This window comes from Pyxicephalus adspersus, chromosome 1 (assembly GCF_032062135.1).
Source record: "Pyxicephalus adspersus chromosome 1, UCB_Pads_2.0, whole genome shotgun sequence".
Lineage (NCBI taxonomy): Eukaryota > Metazoa > Chordata > Amphibia > Anura > Pyxicephalidae > Pyxicephalus > Pyxicephalus adspersus.
In genome coordinates, this window is record NC_092858.1 from 164401337 (window position 1) to 164422512 (window position 21176).

General features: G+C 41.2%; 1 protein-coding gene across 1 annotated transcript in view; it reads right to left on the minus strand.

The window, feature by feature from the left end:
• The window catches only part of SYNJ1 (synaptojanin 1), a 77596-nt gene that overhangs the window by 52445 nt on the left and 3975 nt on the right, over positions 1-21176 (minus strand). Inside the window, exons 2-4 of the mRNA XM_072419437.1 lie at positions 14281-14425; positions 1119-1205; positions 66-333 (exon numbers count right to left, since the gene is read on the minus strand). Coding sequence (XP_072275538.1) covers positions 66-333; positions 1119-1205; positions 14281-14401 — 476 coding nt within the window. The 5' untranslated portion in view covers positions 14402-14425. The remainder of the gene's footprint in view (positions 1-65; positions 334-1118; positions 1206-14280; positions 14426-21176) is intronic.

Sequence of the window (21176 nt, forward strand, 5' to 3'; positions counted from 1 at the left end):
CTAATCTATTGAAAACATTATATAATGTATGTTTGCTTTTAAGACAATATCACCAATGAACCTACCAGAAAAATCGGTTATCCGTCCTCTGCTCCTGGGTGCTGCGATGGGCATTGAGGCTGAGGTCCATACTGACACCCGTTGAAGACCAGGCAAAGTAGAAGCTGCCAGAATTCAGCACCTTGCGGACCTCGGACATCCGATCTTCATCTGTGGGATCAATCCTTAAGGAGACGAACTCCGTCGAGGTGACTCGAAAGACTTCAGAATCCTGAATTTTTCCTACTGACATACAGCCGGTGACCACCACTAGATAATGTGACATTGTCTCCCCTGGAACAAATTGCATCCATTAAAGATACTGTGTCACCAACTTCAATAAAAAGGCAGGTAAAAGAAGTATTTTAAAATCATACTTGCATTGTTTTTTTTTAACAAATATTTTTGTTGCATTTTTCAATATGTCTTTATACTTGCTAGAAAATGTTACCACCCCAAGAACGTTCATTCCCCAGTATAAGCCCTTCTGCACCTGCATATCATAGCTCTCTCCTCCACTAAAGGTGTCAAGTTATTATTGGTGCTGGTTCATCTCCACCATCCCTCATTTTGAATCCTTTATACCCATTTAGGTGGCTGCCATTGGAGGAGCAAAGTGTGTTTCTAAATTGTTTTAACTTCTCTTATGGAACCCCTCCTGTCATTATTATATCAACAAATCATAGTATATTAGCATGATGGTCAGTGGGAAGAATGTCTCTTACATTGCTGGCCATTGGGGAGAATGTCACCCTTACAGATAGCTAAAACATCATTGGTGTCACTTACACTGACTGGAGAGGCGCAAATTGCTCAAGGAACTCCTAGCACCCTCTGAATGAACCTTGGTTGATGAACACGGCTATATAGTGAAATCTGAGTGCCAGCTTCCCTGAACGTGAATCCCTCTCTTCCACACCAATCAAATTGCTGGTCCCCATGGCCGGGTTCAGGTGGTGGAAGTGGAGGTAACCCTAAGCTGAAACTACAACATGCTCTACTTTATGGAGATTTGCCTAACAAAGCTCTAAAGTGATCAGTACAGATCAACTTAAAGATGGCCATCCAGCAAACCTTACCAAGATTTAGCCGCAGCACTCCCAGAAGGCCGTAAGCATCCATGACTTTTGTGTATCTGCTCTTAATGGCTTCTTTTTCTGCAGAGGCTGTAAAGCAAAAGGCAGAACATATTTGTCAATGAAACACCGTCACAAAACCATTTTAGGGTAATGAGAACAGGATGGCCTACAAAATGAACACTTCTGTAACAAATATTGGTACAGGAGGCCATTGTTCCAATCATACTGGTCAGGAGAGATTTATATAAATGGAGCCAACATTAGTTCAAAACCATAAAAAAAAATAAAAAAAAACTAAGAAAAGATAAATTAAATCACTGCTTATATATAGCCAAATGCATTTCTAAATTCTTTAATTATATATTGAAACTCAATCACAATCTGCAACTATCATCAAAATAACAATAAAGGTTCTTATCCAGAAAACCTACCGTATTTTTCGGACCATTAGACGCTCCGGACTATAAGACGCACCAGGTTTTCCGCACGGGAAAACAAGAAAAAAAAAATTCATTTGATTTCCCCTGAGATCCAGCGTGCGGCACTTGTGCCCGCCCATGAAGGCGGCGCCGATCGGCATTCATCAAACCAATCGGCGCCGCCTTCGTGGGCGGGCACAAGTGCCGCACGCTGGGACACAGAGGAGGAACACAGACATTGGCAGATAGCAGCCTCCTACAGAGGAGGAACACAGACATTGGCTGCTATCTGCCTCTGTCTGTGTTCCTCCTCTGTGTTTCCCTGTCTTCCAGCGTGGGACACTTGTGCCCGCCCACAAAGGCGGCGCCGATTGATTTAATGAATGCCGATCGGCGCCGCCTTCATGGGCGGGCACAAGTGTCCTACGCTGGAAGACAGGGAAACACAGAGGAGGAACACAGACAGAGGCAGATAGCAGCCTCCTACAGAGGAGGAACACAGACATTGGCTGCTATCTGCCTCTGTCTGTGTTCCTCCTCTGTGTTTCCCTGTCTTCCAGCGTGTGACACTTGTGCCCGCCCACAAAGGCGGCGCCGATTGATTTAATGAATGCCGATCGGCGCCGCCTTCATGGGCGGGCACAAGTGTCCTACGCTGGAAGACAGGGAAACACAGAGGAGGAACACAGACAGAGGCAGATAGCAGCCTCCTACAGAGGAGGAACACAGACATTGGCTGCTATCTGCCTCTGTCTGTGTTCCTCCTCTGTGTTTCCCTGTCTTCCAGCGTAGGACACTTGTGCCCGCCCATGAAGGCGGCGCCGATCGGCATTCATCAAACCAATCGGCGCCGCCTTCGTGGGCGGGCACAAGTGCCGCACGCTGGGACACAGGAAGAGGACACTGGCTGCGGGGACCGGCGGGGATACAGGTAAGTAAAAAAATATGCATTCGGACCATAAGACGCACCCTGATTTTCCCCCCACTTTAGGGGGAAAAAAAGTGCGTCTTATGGTCCGAAAAATACGGTATTTAAAGGCAGAAGGTCAGATTTGTAGACTCTCACAATTCCTCTCCTGCATTTTTTTCACCTGCAGTGTTCTCCCCAGCCACTTTTACCTGGGTGCACCACCCAGCATTATTCAGTAACCACCCCGCTGTTTGTGGGTGGTTTTTAAGAAGTTGAATCACAATACAGTGGCTGCCACCCGTCTACAGCTTCTTCCCACCCAGCTTAAAAAGTTTCTCGGGGGAATACAGACATGTTGTCCTTCCTTTACCAAACTTGTTCTTGAATGGTATTGTTGTTATTATTACACAGTATTTATATAGCGCCGACTTACTATGCAGCGCTTTACAGAATCCCTAGTCATGTCAGCAGCTGTCCCTCAAAGCAGTTCACAATCTAATCTCCCTACCATAGTAATATGCCATTACCACAGCCTAAGGTCAATTTTAAGGGAGAAGCCAATTAACCTAACGGCATGTTTTTGGAATGTGGGAGGAAACCGGAGTCTCCGGAGAAAACCCATGCAGACACAAGGAGAACCTGCAAACTCCATGCAGATAGTGTCCTGGCTGAGATTCGAGCCTTGGACCCAGGGCTGCAAAGGCCAGAGTGCTATCCACGGAGCCATCATGGTGCCCACAACAAGCTGAAAATCATGGGGTTAGCTGCTCCTGGGTACACAGCAACCTGTACCGATTCCATAGTTTGACGTGTTTGTATGCATTGTCCTTGTGGTTGCAGTGAGGTTCCGTGCTGTCTTCCATTGACATAGTGGTTGTTCCCGATCAGTCGTTCATTGATTAGCCATGGCTGAATGATGGACGGCATCAGGAAATTGCTGTATGCACGTCAGATTTTCGCTCAAAAAGAACATAGGTAGCCTAAGACACACAGTATGTTAGGACTACATATCCTCAATTAAAAAAGGGGGGATGTGTTCTGTTGTTTAAAAGCTAGCTGTCAATGTGAAGAACATTGACTGACAATTTGTCCCCAAAAAAACCCAAAGACATGCAACGTGGATACGGCCAATACAAACAGCCCTTCATATGGCTGGTGGTACTTTCTGCCATTTCCCTGCTTCTGCAATTTCTAAGCACAAAAAAAAGTAATCTTGAGACTAAACATTTAGATAATAATAAAACAAACAATAGAGAAACAAAGTACAAAGATGGGTCTAAGAAAAAACTAACCTCTCCTTTACAGTATTATTGCATAAATATTATATTTGTAAAACAAGATTAACTCCATTTTAAATATAGAGCAAGCAGGGGAAAAGTTAATATTTACATGGAAAAAGCACAAAATGTCACCACCAGATTGGAAAGTTTATCTGGCTGGACGGAAAGAACTGCACACCGTTACAGGAGGATATACAGACGTTTATCTGTCGTGTTTGTTCACAGTGCATACATTTGACACGTGATATATTGTATGGACACAGACTGCGTGGTTAGTACACAACATGCATTCCAGAGGATAGTTTATTGAATTTGAGTATGGTTTACATTTAAAGCAAAGGACTGAGATTTGGATTTTTTATGTAATGCTATTTGATACAGAGCCGCACAGGGAAAACCCAAAAAACAGCCAAAGAATAATAAATTATAGGTATAAATCATAATATTTGGTTTTACCTACAGTAAAAAAAACCTTGGTCAGTTCAGGTAAAGCCTAAGGCTTTTTTCACGATGGCACGAGGTTACGTTGAACTTGCCACTTTCTCATGCCAGGGAACGGCGGCCTCGTGTAGCTTCTTCCAGGGCAGCTCCATAGAGAATAAATGGGCCATCAAATTTCTAGATGTTAGTTCTTTTCGTATCAGTGCAGTAACCAATCAGCTGGTTTAGTGCCAGCCTGGGAAACCAAGCAGAATCGTTCACAAAGCAGGTCTGAACCCAGTGCTCTCTCCCCAGCCCTTTTAGCCGGGCGCTTTTCAGTAACCACCCCGCTGTTTTTGGGTGGTTACCAATAAGATGGGTCAAAATACAAGGCTGTCACTCTCCTCCATTTACTTCCCACCCAGACTAAAATAATTTCTGAGTGAACACTGAGAGCCTGCCCTAAAGCCTGGCCAAGGAGAACGTAAATTCTTTATGCACCGGCCAGCCTGAGAAGTAGCTCCATGTAGATTTTTGTGGAGCCATCTACCGATGGCCTCTATCCATGGGTCCCAGTCCTATTAAAGTCAATGTGAAGCTCTTGCACCGGACCGTGCATAGTATCTTAGCACAAGGAATGTAAATACATATGGGACTGCACAGTAAGTATGCACATGAGGTCGAACAATCCCGCATGGAGGGGACTTTATCTAAGCCAAAAGAATAAGTGAACTTTGTTGTTGAATAAAACAAAGATTTGCATATGTCTAGATTACAGGGAACTCTATAAAGCCTATTACAGCGGAGATTTTTACCACAAAGGAAGTGCATGGTTTTCAATTGACTGACTTACAGATGTAGACTGCTAAAATGATCAATGAAGCACAACCATAAACTCCCCAAAACATAGCGATGTCTTTTATCTTGCTTCAATATAGACTAAAGCTTAAAATACATTCCCATGCTAAAACATACAGTACCCAAAACCATGAAGACTTATAATATGGTCTACTATTGGGTTTCCTGACCTTTTTATCATAGGGGAACCCTTGTAGTAACTAGATTTATAATTCTAACTCTAATTCCTATATCCACAGCTCACAGTATATTAGTGTGGTGGTCAGTGGGAAGAATGTCTCTTATATTGCTGCTCATTGGGAAGAATTTCACGCTTACAAATTGCTAAAAAGATCATTGATGTCAGTGGTATCTGACCTGAAAGTCACAAATTGCTCAAGGAACCCCCAGCAACCTCTGGAGGAACCCTAGTAGAGAAACACAGGTCAACTAAACTCAACCCCCTTTCCAAAAATAGTTGAGACAATATCTAAAATGTAAATAAAAACAAAATGTGTTAATTTGCAAATCATATAGAACCTAATTCTAAATTGACAAAAAGAATATGTTGAAACAGATACATTTTTGTGAGATGTAAAATAAATGCTTGTTTCAAATTTGTTGCCAGGACAAAACGAAATAAAAAAAATCTGGCAGAACATCTGACATCCGTTTTCTATCAACTGGTCAGTACCATGGTGGGGTATGGAAAAACTGCAACCTGAAGAAGAAGAGGGGTATAGAACACAGTAAGGGGGTACATCACCACGAGAACTGGCATGAGCACAGTGAAACAACTGAAGAAAAAAGTGCACAACACAAAGCACTAGAAAATGCATAAAGCATAGAAAATGTTTCCATTGAGTTAGTGCGGGAAAGAAATAAAATCCCTGACATCAGTTCGGTCAGTTGATTCAAAAATTTGCAGTGGATCTAGTAGTGTGTGCCAGGCCTTATACAACCCCACAGGAATAGGAAAATACCGGTGCAAAGGATGTGAGAAGTTGGACAAGCATAAAAGAAACCTGGGAAATGGTGAAAAAAAAAAAGACCAGAGTTCCATAAATCATTTAAAGATGAGGAACTGCAACAGAAATGAATCAAAGCTGTATTATGAGGAGCCTGAAGCGTTCTCCATTCATCTCTGCATTTGAAGATTAAATAGGAAAGAAGATACACGCATCTACAAAAGGCTAAAGGTGTCAGCTGTGCTGTAATATGAGAACTTCATGAACTAAGTCACGAAATGTATAGAGAACTCCAGAGTCACTGCACAGGTACAATAAATGTGTCCGTGCATACTCCCAGTTATCATAAATGTGCAGTGTTCTCCCCAGTCTCTTTTAGCTGGGCGCACCACCCAGCACTTTCCCAGTAACCACACAGCTGTTTTTGAGTGGTTAATGAAAAGTTGGGTCACAATACAAGGGCCTTTTTTTCTGGGGAGAACACTGATGTGCAAAATGTCCTGGATTCTTTGATGTGCATCATTTAGATATAATCTCTATTGTAATACAACTGGTTTTGTCACAAAGAACCACCACTACCCCCAAAAGTAAACCTTTGCTCAACCCATGGATATTTACGTTTCAACATAAATGAGATCCTCACTGACCTCAGTAGCTGAGAACATTGTGGAGCAAGTCATCCTCCAAAATTTACAGCAGCAGCACTACAGTCGTTCACGCTTTAGTGGTCAGCGAGGATGTGTTTCAAAGCTCATTTACCGATTTTAAAGAATATGTAAATCCTTCCATGTCCATATGCTGGTTACGGGTTCATTTTGAAGGACCAAAGGAATCTGGTCAATATTTAAAGAAACCCATGCTTTGCCCATGTCTCTTTACCATTTACTTTTATCAGCAGCACCTATTTACCTTTCCTCCTCCACTATATCTGAAAAACTGTGATCTTGCAGGATCCGATGGTCTCGTTACAGCCTTTTTGTACAGCTACACCTTTATAACTAGAGAATACTCAACGCCATCTATGTTGAATGTACAGATTTAAAAGTATTAAAATTTCAATGGTGGGATCCATTCAGAATAAATTAATTTAGGAAATGGAACATGATCTGCTCATGAAATAAGTCCATGTGAGCTATAATCCAGCAAAGGGTCACACATCGGCAAATTTTTTTTTCATCCTACGTTACCTGATCTCCCACCTGGGTCAGGTGACATAGGATGAAGAACCCAAAAGAAGAGACGAAGATGGTGACGTCCAGAGCGTTGTCTCCGGGACGAATGCTGAGATGAGGCGGGACCAGATGCAAGACACCCCTGGATGGATCAGACTGCCCTGCGGGATTGAAGGTAAGTGTATTTTTTTTTGTTAGTTTTTAGTTTAGTTCCTCTTTGACAAACAGTGGGCTTCTAATGAATCTTCCTAGACATGGAAAGTGTCTGATTTCTTATATTCATTCATTCAGTGGCCAACATATCTATAGCTAAACACTGGAGAACATCTACTATTGCATTGGATTTTGTTATGCACAAACTTTACCATGACCTTTCAGGTCACAAGGTCTGATCGATGTATATTAGTTAGTAATACTTAGCTATGTTTCCAGCTCTTACGCTCTTGAAAAAGCGGTACCTACTGCGAAACGCGTTGAGTGGAAGCAAACATGAGTTAAAATTAAGAATCGTACCTTGTAAACAATTGTGTGCTTTGATGTTATGTGTGAAATTGCAATGATCAACAATTTTGTATTTATGTTGTTTTTAACTTTAATAAAATGATTGTGTGAATAGTTTGTTCCCGCAAATCCCTCTTTTTTTGAGTAACTGGTTTCAAGCTACTCATGTGCATGCTTATTTTTATCAAATAAAAACTCAAAATTTACAAGGTGACATCCAATATATTGCTAGACATTTAGCATGATACATTGCTGTTACACCTGTAAATTTCAACGCATTTCGCAGGATATTTCCACAGAAATTATTTTAAGCTGGGTGGGAAGAAGCTATAGGCGGGTGGCAGCTCCTGTATTGTGACCAAACTCTTCAGAAGCCACCCAAAAACAGCCAGGTGGTTACTGAAAAGTGCCAGGTGGTGCGCCTAGCTAAAAGAGGCTGGGGAGAACACTTGTATGATTTCTTCAGGAGTATTGTACAGGAGGGGGATCATGCATTTAATAGGCTCATGAAGTGAAGTATCTGTTCAAGCAACTAGTCAACACAGGTAAGCAATCCAAGGCCACAGATAGGGATGAAAAAGATCGGAGAGAGTCAGGAAGCCAGGATAGAAAGCCAATTTGGCTCTATGGTTATCTTGGAAAAATGTTTAAGAAATAACCCATCAAGAGATTAATCAGAAGTGTAGCAGCCTGGCTGCCTATCAAAGAAGCAGGAGACTGATGAGCTTTGTTCTATCATTCTGCTCTCTCCTGGTATTGCCTTGGCTCCTTGTGCCCTTTGCCTTGTACATTGCAAACGGGTAAATGCCAATTCAGGTACTCACACTATTTCCATTACAAAAGCTGCCGTTATTTTTTTTCTCATCTACGTCAGCACAGCAATAAAAAACATGGGACAATTTGTGCTTAGGCATCTGCCAGTAATGAATACATCCCCATCATTAACTTTTTCACCTTTTACCCCAAAATAGATTGCCGTTGTGTTAAAAGTTCTAATTGGGTTTTGTTACATGAATGTTCCAGATAAAAAAATACAGCTTAGGGGAGATCTGTAATGCCTATCTACATAGTAAACAGAATTCTGTGCCCTGTAATGAGATTTGTTGGGAGATGAAAAGGCCGGCTGGTTGCAGCTCGGCTCTGCCGAACGTTTTATGACTCAATAAATCTATGGTGTTACCTCGGAGTGCCGCTTTGGAAATTCATGGTCTCTGATCAGGAATCAGCTGGTGACTGGATTCATATTTTAATTGCCATCGGCAGCATTTGTTTTTTGTTAAAATGATATCAGCAGAGCAAGTCTTACTGCTAAAATGTTGAAAAAGATGGAGAATGCAATGTGATTCACCTATAAATCCAATCGGAAATGTAAATCCAAACAAATGATACTTGTCAACACAAAGAGCGAAGGTAGCAGTCAGCAGCCCAAGCTGTGTGGGCGAAACGCATGGGGATGCATGAATCAGCCTGATCGTCTGCTACTTAACAAGAAAGAGAAGCAGGGAGGATGTTATTCCTGAAAATGCTACCTTCTAGGCTGTCATGTTAAGCAGGTTGTTCGGCAAAGCAAAACAGGCATTCAGATAACAATGTTAGACTTTGATGATCTGCATACCTGTTCTATGTATGTGACCAAGAAAGCAATAATAGCCAGGCAACTAGCAGGAACAATGGCAAAACCCATATTGCTTTCAGGAAAAAACAAAATTAACTTGGAACACAGCAGTGTTCTCTCCAGTCCCTTTTAGCCGGGCGCACCACCTGGAACTTTTCAGTAGCCACCCGACTGGCTGTATTTTGTAACACAAAGCATGGAATCGGAGTTAAGGTGTATTTTTGTGAACCATAACGCATGTCTGTTGACGAAATGCATTAAAATAAGAATGTCACTAATGCAAAGTCTAATCTTTTTTTTTTTTTTTTTCTTAAATAAATCAGTTCTGCTATGTTTGATTAAACCATCACAAAACCTAAACATATATGGTCTCACATAAGCAAGACAATTGTAACATTTAAACACAGAAGATTGAATGTAAACTATTTGTAGTAAAAGAAAAAAAATTCTCTTTTTAATTTCTCTACTCACGCCATTACAAGGAATAACTGCAAAATACCATTCAGAGGCTTGAAAAGGACCCGTCACATGACACTGTAGTAAAATCAACTATGAACATTATGTTTCAAGCTAAATATAAATGTGAAATTAAATAACAACAGCTATAATACTGATCATTTTAGATCATGGTCAGTTAGGAGTTCAGGGTGGACCTCTAGTAGTCCTGGGATGGAGATAAATTATATATATACACACAGGTAGGTCCCGGGTTACAAACATTGGTTTGTTCTCAAGTTGAATTTGTATGTAAGTTGGAACAGGTACATTATTTTAATAAATGCTATTAGGACAGATGTTTGTCTCAACATATATATGTTATACATATATTAAAGGAAAGGAAAAAGAAATAAGCATTTAAAATACTTTGATACGTATGGAGCTCAGTACCCAGTATAATAATAAAAAAAGGGTAAGGCACATGTATGGTTTCATTTCCCTGGTATAATTATTTCCCAGGCAAAGGAACCATACAGAGCAAAGACAATGGGAGTACAAGCAGCTCAATAAAGAGAACCCATTCTTTGCACTGCATTCACAGTCATAGATTCACCTAAAGCTGATCACTTTTACAGCAGATCTAAACACAAAATCTGCAGAAATAGCCAGAGGAACATTGCTATTAATGATGGATTCCACTTACCAGAGAAATTAAATAATTATGTGCTATTAGAAGAAGTGCGGAGCGCACAGCATCAGGCCGCAGGCTCCAAGTTATGTTACAGAAAATCCAATAATGAGAACTCAAGCTGGGTAGAGAATTACTAAGAAGCCGCTATTATCTGTAAATACTGAATGACTACATAATGAAGGAAGAATTGTAGATAGCAGCCCTGGAATCTGCAACTTTACAATAAGTAAGCAAAAGGCAACTTTACCATTGTTCTCATAGGTTCTCTTTAACCCTTAATGTTGGCCTTAATAATATATATATATATATATATATATATATATATATATATATATATATATATATACACACACACACACACACACACACACATTTCTGAAACTGATGTCACATGAAGATTAGGAGCAGGTTCAGACCTGCCTTAAGGTTGAGCGACTCCATGTAGCACCTTGCAGGCAGCTCGAATACTTGCACTGCTGGGTCTTAAAGAAACAGGCCTTTGAACAGCTGGAGGCAGTGGGCTATACTGGTACTGCTCATTGGCGCCTCTATACATTCCCAATGGCGCTGCCGCAGGGAAACGCAACCATTTGCATCACCCCAGAGGCAGCGGTTTCCCTGGCATAAGGAAGCAGTAAATGCACTGCAGTATTCTCCCCAGAATAGGAGGTGGCAGCCCCTGTAATGTGACCAAACTTTTCAGTAACTACCCAAAAACAGCTAGGTTGTTACTAAAAAGAGCCGGGCGGTACGCCTGGATAAAAGGGGCTGGGGAGAACGCTGCATCACCATTGAAACCTAGCCCAAAAGTCATACCTCTTATCTACATATGAACATATTATACAGCGCTGTACATTAAATAAGGGTTGCAAATGACAGACAGATACAGGAGAAGGACCCTGTCCCGAAGAGCTTACAATCTAGGAGGTGGGAGAAGTATCACACACTAGAAGGGGACATATGGATATGAATAAACCAGCCCATAGTGCAAAGTATTTATTTCTCTGGTCTATAAAGAGTATGAAGGAGAGAAAACTGAAGTGGCTATAGACATTGGCATTGTACACCACAGACAGTGGAGGCTCCCGGGGCTCCCAGATCTCTGGATTGTGTTGAATGATGGGGCCCGCCTGTGACCGGTGTATATGCAGAGCGTCACCACATAAACCTTACACAGGAAATATTATTGTAATGTCTCTGCGGAGTGCTCCCAGCCGCAGACACACTTGTGTCTATTAACACTCCTATATACTGTGTACATTACAAGGTCGGTGCAATATTCCAGAAAAGCTGCGACGCTTAGTGTGGGGTTTTTTTTAAAAGTTGAGCAGTAACAGGAAAAATCTCGAAGGACACAAACCCACACCAAGTGTTGTCCTCGTATGGAGTAATAAGCATGTGCCAGCTTCCTTTACAACTTCACTGCCAAAACCTACTGACCGGTGAATACTTTGGATTACCTTGTTACAATGGCACCTGCAGGGGTAGGAAATAATAAGCAGCGCCTTGTTGTCGCTTTATTTTATTCCAGTATTGCATTTCAATGTGCTGATCTCCTGCGGCCCCAATCTATACACAAACTCCACTGAATGTCATTTTGCAGGCCATGTTTCCTGATGGTGACAACGGTTGTCCATGCTTTTGTTTTCTGAAGAATAATTGGGTGGCAGAAGCAGAACGTTGTCATTTTATAATACAGAAAGTGTCTGACCTTTTGGTGGAATCCCCAGGTATTAATGAATACTACAGATTAAAAAGCTTGGAAAAATACATCATGTGTAAATTGCCTTTATTTATTTCACTGATATGAACTAGTGGTAAAGCTGAATTAAAGTTCTGCTTTGAATATAAGCAGTTAGGCAGGTCATTATTGAAGTATAGGACCTGTCACGTCTCTTCTGCAATAAAACATACCTGCCTGTCTTCTTTTTGTGGGAAATTAACCCAAAAAACACTTTGCTTTAAGAAAAAGCTGGATGATTTCTAGAAGCACAGAATATAACTGGGGATTAAGGCTTTAAAGTAAAAATAACAGAGACTGCTGATCCAGGAAGGAGTTTTTTCCCCTGTTCGAGCAAATTGTACCAGTGGTTTTATTTGTCCATTTCAGGTTAGCTGGATCTCCCAGCTTCACTGATTAAAGTGTATCCTCCCCAGCCTTGGAGAGCTTTAATAAATCAGGCCCAGTATGTGAGCGAGTGTTGTCACTCTAGGACAGGAAGTGTGTTACCAGTAGGCTCAGTAAGAAATCTGCCTATAAAAAGAAAAACTGATGCAGTTATTACATTGAAAGGCTAGTAAATTGTAATAAATTAAAACAAAATTTGTGAGTTTAGATACAATTTAAAGCCAATCTGTCCTATTGGTTTAACATAGCCAAATTCAATACAGGCGCAAAGGTTTTTAAAGTTTTATCATTTGTTTTCTTTCTCAAGATACCACAGAGTAGAAAAGCCGGACAGCATGCTGCAGAGTGGGAACCTTCTTCTCTCTGCAAAAATCTCACTAAACCCTTCCCGGGTCAGAGTTCCCGGGGCAGAATATGGGAATTTTGCTATAGGGCTGACTTAGAAAGAACACGCCAGACCTCTACAGAGAGGCCACTGATTTATTGCAAAAGGCCATTTATTACAAAATGAGCTATTCTACTCTCAGTGCTTGACAAAGAAACAAACAGACATTAAATACCTTTCACTTCATCTGCCTGTATTAGGTATTTAGCAGATTAAGGGTAAAGGTTTATTTGAGCTTCACGATTGTCCTAAAGGGACAGGAGACTAAAGCTGCGTACACACGGCAGATTTTTATCGCCCGATAATCGGCATCGGCCAATTATCGGGCGAAAATCTTCCGTGTGTACAGTCGGTGTCGTCCATCGTCCGGACGACCGACCTGCCGGATCCACGGACGATGGACGACAGCCGATCCTAATGAAAGGGAAGGGGAGAGCGCGCAGCAGGGTGCCGCTCCGTCGCTCTCCCCCTCCCCTCTCCATAGAGCATGAACGGTGCTGTATGTACAGCATCGTTCATGCATCTTGCAGCCCCTTGTCGTTGGAAAGGATCGTGAAAGATCCTTTCCAACGACAAAAATTGCAAGTGTGTACGCAGCTTTAGGCTTTTGTACACGTCAGATGATTCTCGTCCAATAATCAACTAAGGGCTCATAATGGCCGTACTGGCAGATCCACGGACGGCGAACGATCGTAATGAAAGTGAAGGGGAGAGACTGCAGTTGGGTGCCGATCCGTCGTTTTCACCCTGCCCTCTCCATAATATAATAACTAGTCAAAGTAAACACAACCTAAAAAGTACCTGCAATTAAAAAAAATATTTCACAAGAGCAGGGCACATGCCAGCATTACCAAATATTAATATAAAATAAAACAATATTGCTAACAGCAAAAAAAGAAAAAACAAAACACAATAATAAAACAAAAAATGAATAAGAAAAGAAACAAATATGGCAGAAAAAGAAGAGTTTAAAGCATCTGATCCCTTTGTTTCCAAGAAATGTTGGTACAAAATTCCTGGTACAGCTCTGCCCAATCTTTACCGACAAATTCCAAGGTTAGTAACCGATCATACATGATTATAGAATGTTCTACACATATTTTCCCTTTAGGACAATGGACCCAAGCAAAGTCTACGGACAGCTTTAGCCTAGGCCCAGTAACCTGGGTGTAAGGGGTCTGGAAGGATGTGGGGTCTTGGGAAGAATTTGTAGAAGTGCCCTCATTTCATCAATTTGACCATTTTTTACACATTTTGGAAAAGAAAGACTTTCAACAAAGAATTGTGTCCGCATAAGCTATGGGGCCCAATATAAGAAGGAAAATGATTAAAGTGGACCTAAACTCAAAATTTGTACTTTACATAAAATGGCAGACACGTATAGAACGGATAACTTACAGAGCACAGCCACTGCACCAGACTCAAACATCAGACACTCCTCCTTGTACCGTGCCTCGACCATCACGCTGAATGGTGGATCCAGTTTATGGAAGATCCGAAATCCTTTACTAAACGCCATGTTTGTGGGACCGAATAGAAAGCCCTGGAACAAAGAAGAAAAGAAGATTGTAAAACATAAGACAGAAATAACTAGATATGAGGATAACAATGCAGAAAAGAGAACGAGAAGTCCTCTGCAAGATCAACAAGTTTATTTATTGATCAGATAACAAAGTTATTTCAATGATATTTTTAAAAGACACAAAAGAGAAGTTCTATATCAGGGTTTACATGTCCGGGAACATGTCATTAGTCCTTAGGTTTTGTTTTAGGAGAGGTTTGCCATCTTTTTATTTTCAGACGTCTAGGTCCTTGTTGGTAGAATGGTGGTTCAATATGGTGTTTAAAACTGTATCCAAGTGCTCAAACCTGAAATTTGTTTAAGTTGGGTATAAGCAGGTGGCAGCCCCTGTATTGTGACCCAACTTCTTAGTAACCACCCAAAAACTGCCAAGTGGTTGCTTAAAACAGCGGCCGCCAACCGGTGGTCGTGGACCAGAAGAATTTCGGTGGTCTGCGGCTCTGGATGGCGCACCCCCCAGCAGGGTCAGGAGAGGGACCCCGCTGATGGGGTGCACCAGCCAGAGCCGCAAGACCACGTCCCTGTACAAATCCCAGGCTCAGGGAAGTGGGCGGGCAGTGTCCTTGGACACAACTGCCCATTCTTCCATCGCAGGCTTAGATCTGCAATGAGAATTGGATGGCGGGGTTATACTATCATGACGTCATTATGAGGGAGGTTTCTCACTCTTTGAGTGACACTCTGCTGCCCGTGCATGTGCAGTCAGGAGCCGGTAATTTTAGTGGTCAGCGGGATCGAAAAGGTTGGCGACCACTAGCTTAAAAGTTCCGGGTGGTGCACCCAGCTAAAAGGGGCTGGGGAGAACACTGTGTACAACATATACAAGATGAGCCCTTGTAAGTCATTAGATGTCTAATCCAGCCTTTCCAAACCTTTTTAACATAGGGGAATCCCTAAAATAACTTTCAGATCTTTAGGGAACCCCTTCTATAATTACTTTATCCACAGCTCACAGTATATCAACAGTAGGAAGAATGTCACCCTTACAGATAGCAAAAAAAATCATTGGTGTCAGTGGTAACTGACCTGGGAGGTACAAATTGCTCATTGCTGAAGGAACTCCTAGCAATCTCTGGAGAAAAACTGATGTAACCAAAACAAGGTATTCAGTTGGGTTATGGGGTGGCCAGTCGTGTGTTTTTCCTTTACCCTTTAGCTAGACCAAACTTCGAGTGCTGACCCACCACTTGGGCAATTAGGGGTTTTCCAATGGTTTCAGGGGATCTGTGCTAATAATCGTTATATCTACAGATTAGGAGACAAAGGCAATACCAGCAGGTTGTGCATAGAAGAAAAGATGAAATGAAACAGATAATAATAATGGTCCGAGCAGAAACCCAGAAGGTGAAAATGACAAAGTAACCCCATACTGGTAGTGAGCACAATCATGTTGCCTCACATCCCTGGTAAATGGAAAATTACCCCCTAAAATGGTGGTCTCTAAAACCCCTATTCACATTGGGGGTCAGTTTAGTACCCCTTATATTGCTCATAGAAGTGCTGTAGCACTGTACATACATTAATGCAGAAAGCTCACTTAGATTGGTAGTTGGTGGAGATAGTGGTTAATGGAAATCCGTGAAAAGATGGCTGTTTTCACTGAGGATCAGGGAGATGAATGCCACGTAGCAGATGGCTGAACGGATAATTGATGACGGTGGTAATTTATCTAAGAGGCATAAATTGCACATTTCTTTTTGTATCCCCTAGCAATCCTTAGATGAACCCCCAGGGTTTTATAGAACTAGGTGTTATACTTGTTTTTATTGCTGGTATTATCAACAGATTCACATTGAATTGCTTGCATTAAAATGAAACTAAAGTATGATCAGGTCAGTAATTATTGCAGAAAGGGACAGGCGGTGTCTTTTCTGCAATAATCCCTCTTATCAGCCTGATCGCTCCAGGTAGCTGGAAAAATCTGAGCCGTGCATACGCAGCGTGAGCTTTGGTTGCCAGGATTCCCTTGTGCTGGCAAGGACATCATCTCAGCATACCTAATCAGGATAGATGAAGAAGGAAGAAGACAGGAGGAGGAGAGGATCCTACCCAGAAGAGCTTACAATCTAGGAGGTGGGGGAGGTATCACACAATAGGAGGGGGGATATGGAATAATGGGCAAGTAGAGAGGGTTTAAGAGACAGAAGAAGACGGTAGGTGAGTGTGAAAAGATGGGTTTTGAGCGCTCTTTTAAATGAGCAGAATGTAGGAGTAAGCTAAATAGGACGAGGAAGACCATTCCAGAGATTTGGGGCAGCTCTAGAAAAGTCTTGGAGCCATGCAAGTGAGGAAGTCAATAGAAGGTCTTTGGTGGGTCGAAGAGCAAATATCCTAAAGAAGAGACTTTGGAGCAGAGCAAGGAGTGAAGCTGGCACATTACAGCGTAGGAAACTAAAAGTAAAGGCAAAGTTACACTTTAAATGACATAGTTAGGTCCATAAATATTTAGACAGACAATTTTTTCCTAATTTTGGTTCTGTACATTACCACAATTAATTTTAAATGAAACAACTCAGATGCAGTTAAACTGCAGACTTTCAGCTTTAATTCAGTGGGTTGGACAAAAAGATTGCATAAAAATGTGAGGAACTAAAGCTTTTTTACACAATCACCTCATTTCTGGGGCCGAAAAGTAATTGGACAAATTAAAAAGCTGAAAATAAAATGTTCACTTCTAATACTTGGAGGCTTTAGTTCCATTTTTATGCAAACTTTTTGTTCAACCCACTGAATTATAGCTGAAAGTCTGCAGTTCAAAAGCATCTGAGTTGTTTCATTGAAAATTAATTGTGATAATGTACATAACTAAAGTAAAAAGTTGTCTCTGTCCAAATATTTATGGACACAAATAAAAAAATTGGTAATAGATAAAAAAAAAATCTTTATTTTTAATATTGTTTAGTTGCTCTCTGTCGTGTCTTCAAGAGCTATGGTGCCAGAACTTTTGGCATCTCTAACTTCTAAACACTGTCATCACTCTTTATCTTCTGTTGCACAAGACTTTTTGTTATGAATGATAAAAAAAAAACTGTAACTAGATGGCTCATTTGCACACCATCAATGAAGGTTTCAGCCTATCAAAGAATCCACCACTTTTACTTCTTTTATTTCTAGGTAATCCAGTACAGATAAATTCCAGGAAGCTGCTCTGTACTGGGTGGGTGTGTGACCTCCGTCTACTCCCCGGCATCATATTATCATGCCTTGTGCAATCATTTCTCACACAGGGTTCTGTATTAACACCAACAGGAGGACTGAAAAGGAAAACGTGGCTTGAGGTTCATCCCTATTGAAGGACTTCCTGCTTAATATTAAACAGGATTTATATAGCACCAACATATTACATATCACTGTACATTAAATATGGGTTGCAAATAACAGACAAGGTAGGGGTAGGGAAGCCTTTTTCCCCACATTCTATGATGCTTTCCTGAAAGTTTCCTTTTGGCTCCAGTTTCCTTTTGGCTTCGGCTCCTCCATTTCAGGAGGATAAATGTTGGAGGGAAAGTATGGATCTCCTAGTAAGTAGGACCAGGAATATAACAGATGATGTGGACAATTCTGTAATTTGTCCTATCTGTATAGTGCTCTATATGACTTGTAAAATATTAAAACATGTTAAAATTGTTTGTAGGGTTGTGGCTGGCATAGGGATCTTAAAGTTTCCAAGCAGGTTCTTTATTGCAGAAAGGGACAGGTGATGTGCCTTCTGCAATAAAATATACTTTCCTGACAGATCAATGTTTTCTCCTGAAAAAAATGCTGATTGTGCCAGGATGTATTGGGTATCCTGGCATCCTCTGCATGTGCAGGAGAAAACTCATGCCAGCCCAACCAATCAGGATGGCAAAAGAACTGGAAGCATGAAAAAAAAAGCAAAAAAAGATGGCGGAATCCATGACACAACAAGGACAGATGAGAGTATTTAACAAAATGTGATCAGGCTGTGAGGTTATTTTAAAAGGACAGGTGAGGTCCCATATGCAATAAAAGACCTGCCTGGTCACAAGCTTTATGTAGTAGCGCAGAATCGGTCAGGGATTCTGCTCTCACATGCTTGTGTGTGGAAGATTTTGCTGTGAACAGACAACATGCAGTGAAAGGAGCTCTCCATGCAGGTGAAACAAGCCATCCTTAAGCCGCAAAAACAGAAAAAAACATTGAGAAATTGCTACAATATTATGAGTGGCAAAATCTACAGTTTGGTACATCATGAGAAAGAAACAAAGCACTGGTCAACTCAGCAAGGCCAAAAGACCTGGACGTCCACGGAAGACAACAGTGGTGGATGATGGCAGAATAATTTCCATGGTGAAGAGAAACCCCTTCACAACAGCCAACCAAGTAAGTCAGTCACCTGATCTGAACCAAACTGAGCATGCATTTCACTTGTTGAAGACTAAACTTCGGACAGAAAGGCCCACAAACAAACAGCAACTGAAAGCCGCTGCAGTAAAGGCCTGGCAGAACATTAAAAAGGAAACCCAGCGTCTGGTGATTGTCCATGAGTTCAAGACTACAGGCTGTCATTTTCCAGTAAGGGGTTTTCAACCAAGTATTAGAAATGAACATTTTATTTTCAGCTTTTTATTTTGTCCAATTACTTTTGGGCCCCTGAAATGAAGTGATTGTGTTACAAAAAAAAGCTTTAGTTCCTCACATTTCTATGCAATCTTTTTGTTCAACCCACTGAATTAAAGCTGAAAGTCTGCAATTCACCTGCATCTGAGTTGTTTCATTTAAAATTTATTGTGGTAATGTACAGAACCAAAATTAGAAAAAAGTTGACTCTGTCCAAATACACCATCACCTTTCCCCCCATTTACACATACAGTTTACATACAAAGACATCCGTGTATTATCTGGGATCATTACCGGCAGCCCATACACCTGCCACCCTCCTTTCCGTCATTATTATATACAGCTCCGTCACTCCCAGCACCGGTTCCTTCCACTGATGGGTATTATGAGGATAAGAAAATGCAAATACGCCAATTAGGAGGATTCCAGGGAGAAGACGTGACCTTTGTACATAATTGTTGGAGACAATACAGGAAGTTGTAGGTCGCTCATCCAAGAGATCAGCACTCTACGACCACAGAAACCCAGACAATCGATGTGAATTCTATTATTCTTTATATCAGATCAATATGTGTTTATGATAAAAGGTAAATATCCGAATGACACAGGAAGAATTCACCAATACAATGCTAACGTCAGGATAAAATCATACACGTGAGATCTCACATAATCCTATCTGAGGTCATTGCACGCCATGATTAAGACATTGATCCGGTCATGGTAAGGAAACACAATCAGATCTCTAGCTGGGGACAAAGACAAGGATGGCTTTACAGGCGTTTCTACCGATATTCAGAGAGAAATACAACCTGTGCCGTGCAAAGTAATTGTATATGGAGATATGCTGGCCATACACAGATTGAGAGGTGATTGACTAGGTCAGTGTTTCTTATCCAGGATTCCTGCAAGAATTGCTAGGGGTTCCTTGAGCAATTTGTTCCTCTCCAGTTACTGACACCAAATCTGTAAGGTGACATTCTTCCCACTGGTAAGCAATGTAAGAGGCATTCTTCCCACTGACCACCCCACTAATATACTGTGATCTATGGATATAGGAATTATAGAAGGGGTTCTCTGAACACCTGAAACTTAATTCAAGGGTTCCCCCATATTAAAATGGTTGAGAACAATTTACCTGGCTCTCACACAAAAGTGAAGACATTTTAACGAGGCTTTTCAGACATACTGATTTGACAAACATTTTACCAAAAATACATTTATTTAAACATTCATATTAGTTTTGATGCCCCAAAGAGTATCTTACTTCTATTTTAGATTCTACGCGTTTCGCGGAATTGAGTACACTTCCTCAGAACAGAGAGCTATTATAACAAATTCAGTAATACATATCTACAGCACATTTAATTAGGATTGAATATGAGTCCATACAGGTTATCTCCGGCTTAAGGACATCCGACATATGGACGACTCCTAGATATGAAGGGCTTCCCTGCTGCTGTGTGCAGGACAGAGGCTTGAAGGGGGGAGGGGTGTGACTTGCAGAAGAAATCTTTTGCTGAGGTTGTGGGTGATCTTAGGGCAGTGAGCTCTTTCTTCAACCTCTTGTAACTCTTTAATTGACCAAGACAAACTCTGTAGTTGTTTCTTTTTGCATATTAAAGCACAGCTTGCTCCAGAAGATAATGATTGTCTAGGCTCCATAAAGATTTTTTTTTTTGCTTTGTGATTAACTCACAGTGAGGATTGTATACAGTAACTGACACCACGCTGCCTAATAAATGTTGAGATAATCTGTCCTAATTGCATTTATTAAAATAATGTACCTGTTCTGACTTACATACAAATTCAACTTAAGAACGAACCTACAATTCCTATCTCGTATGTAACCCGGGGACTACCTGTACTTGATCACCTGGTTACCACTGTATACCTGTCAGTCAGTTCCAGTCTGCCCATTGGATGCCATCCCATTGCTCTGACCACAAATTGTGCAGAGAGCCCCTTCTGCTTATTGGTGGTCCGAGTAGGGGAGCGGCATTGATCAGGCAAAGAATGGGAATTTTAGATCAATGTATCAATCGAACAATGAGTTATGGTAAGATTAAAACATTGAAGCAATCAAAATGCTTTTTTATCAATCATTTCAATTCAGGTAAGAATGTCAGTGGAA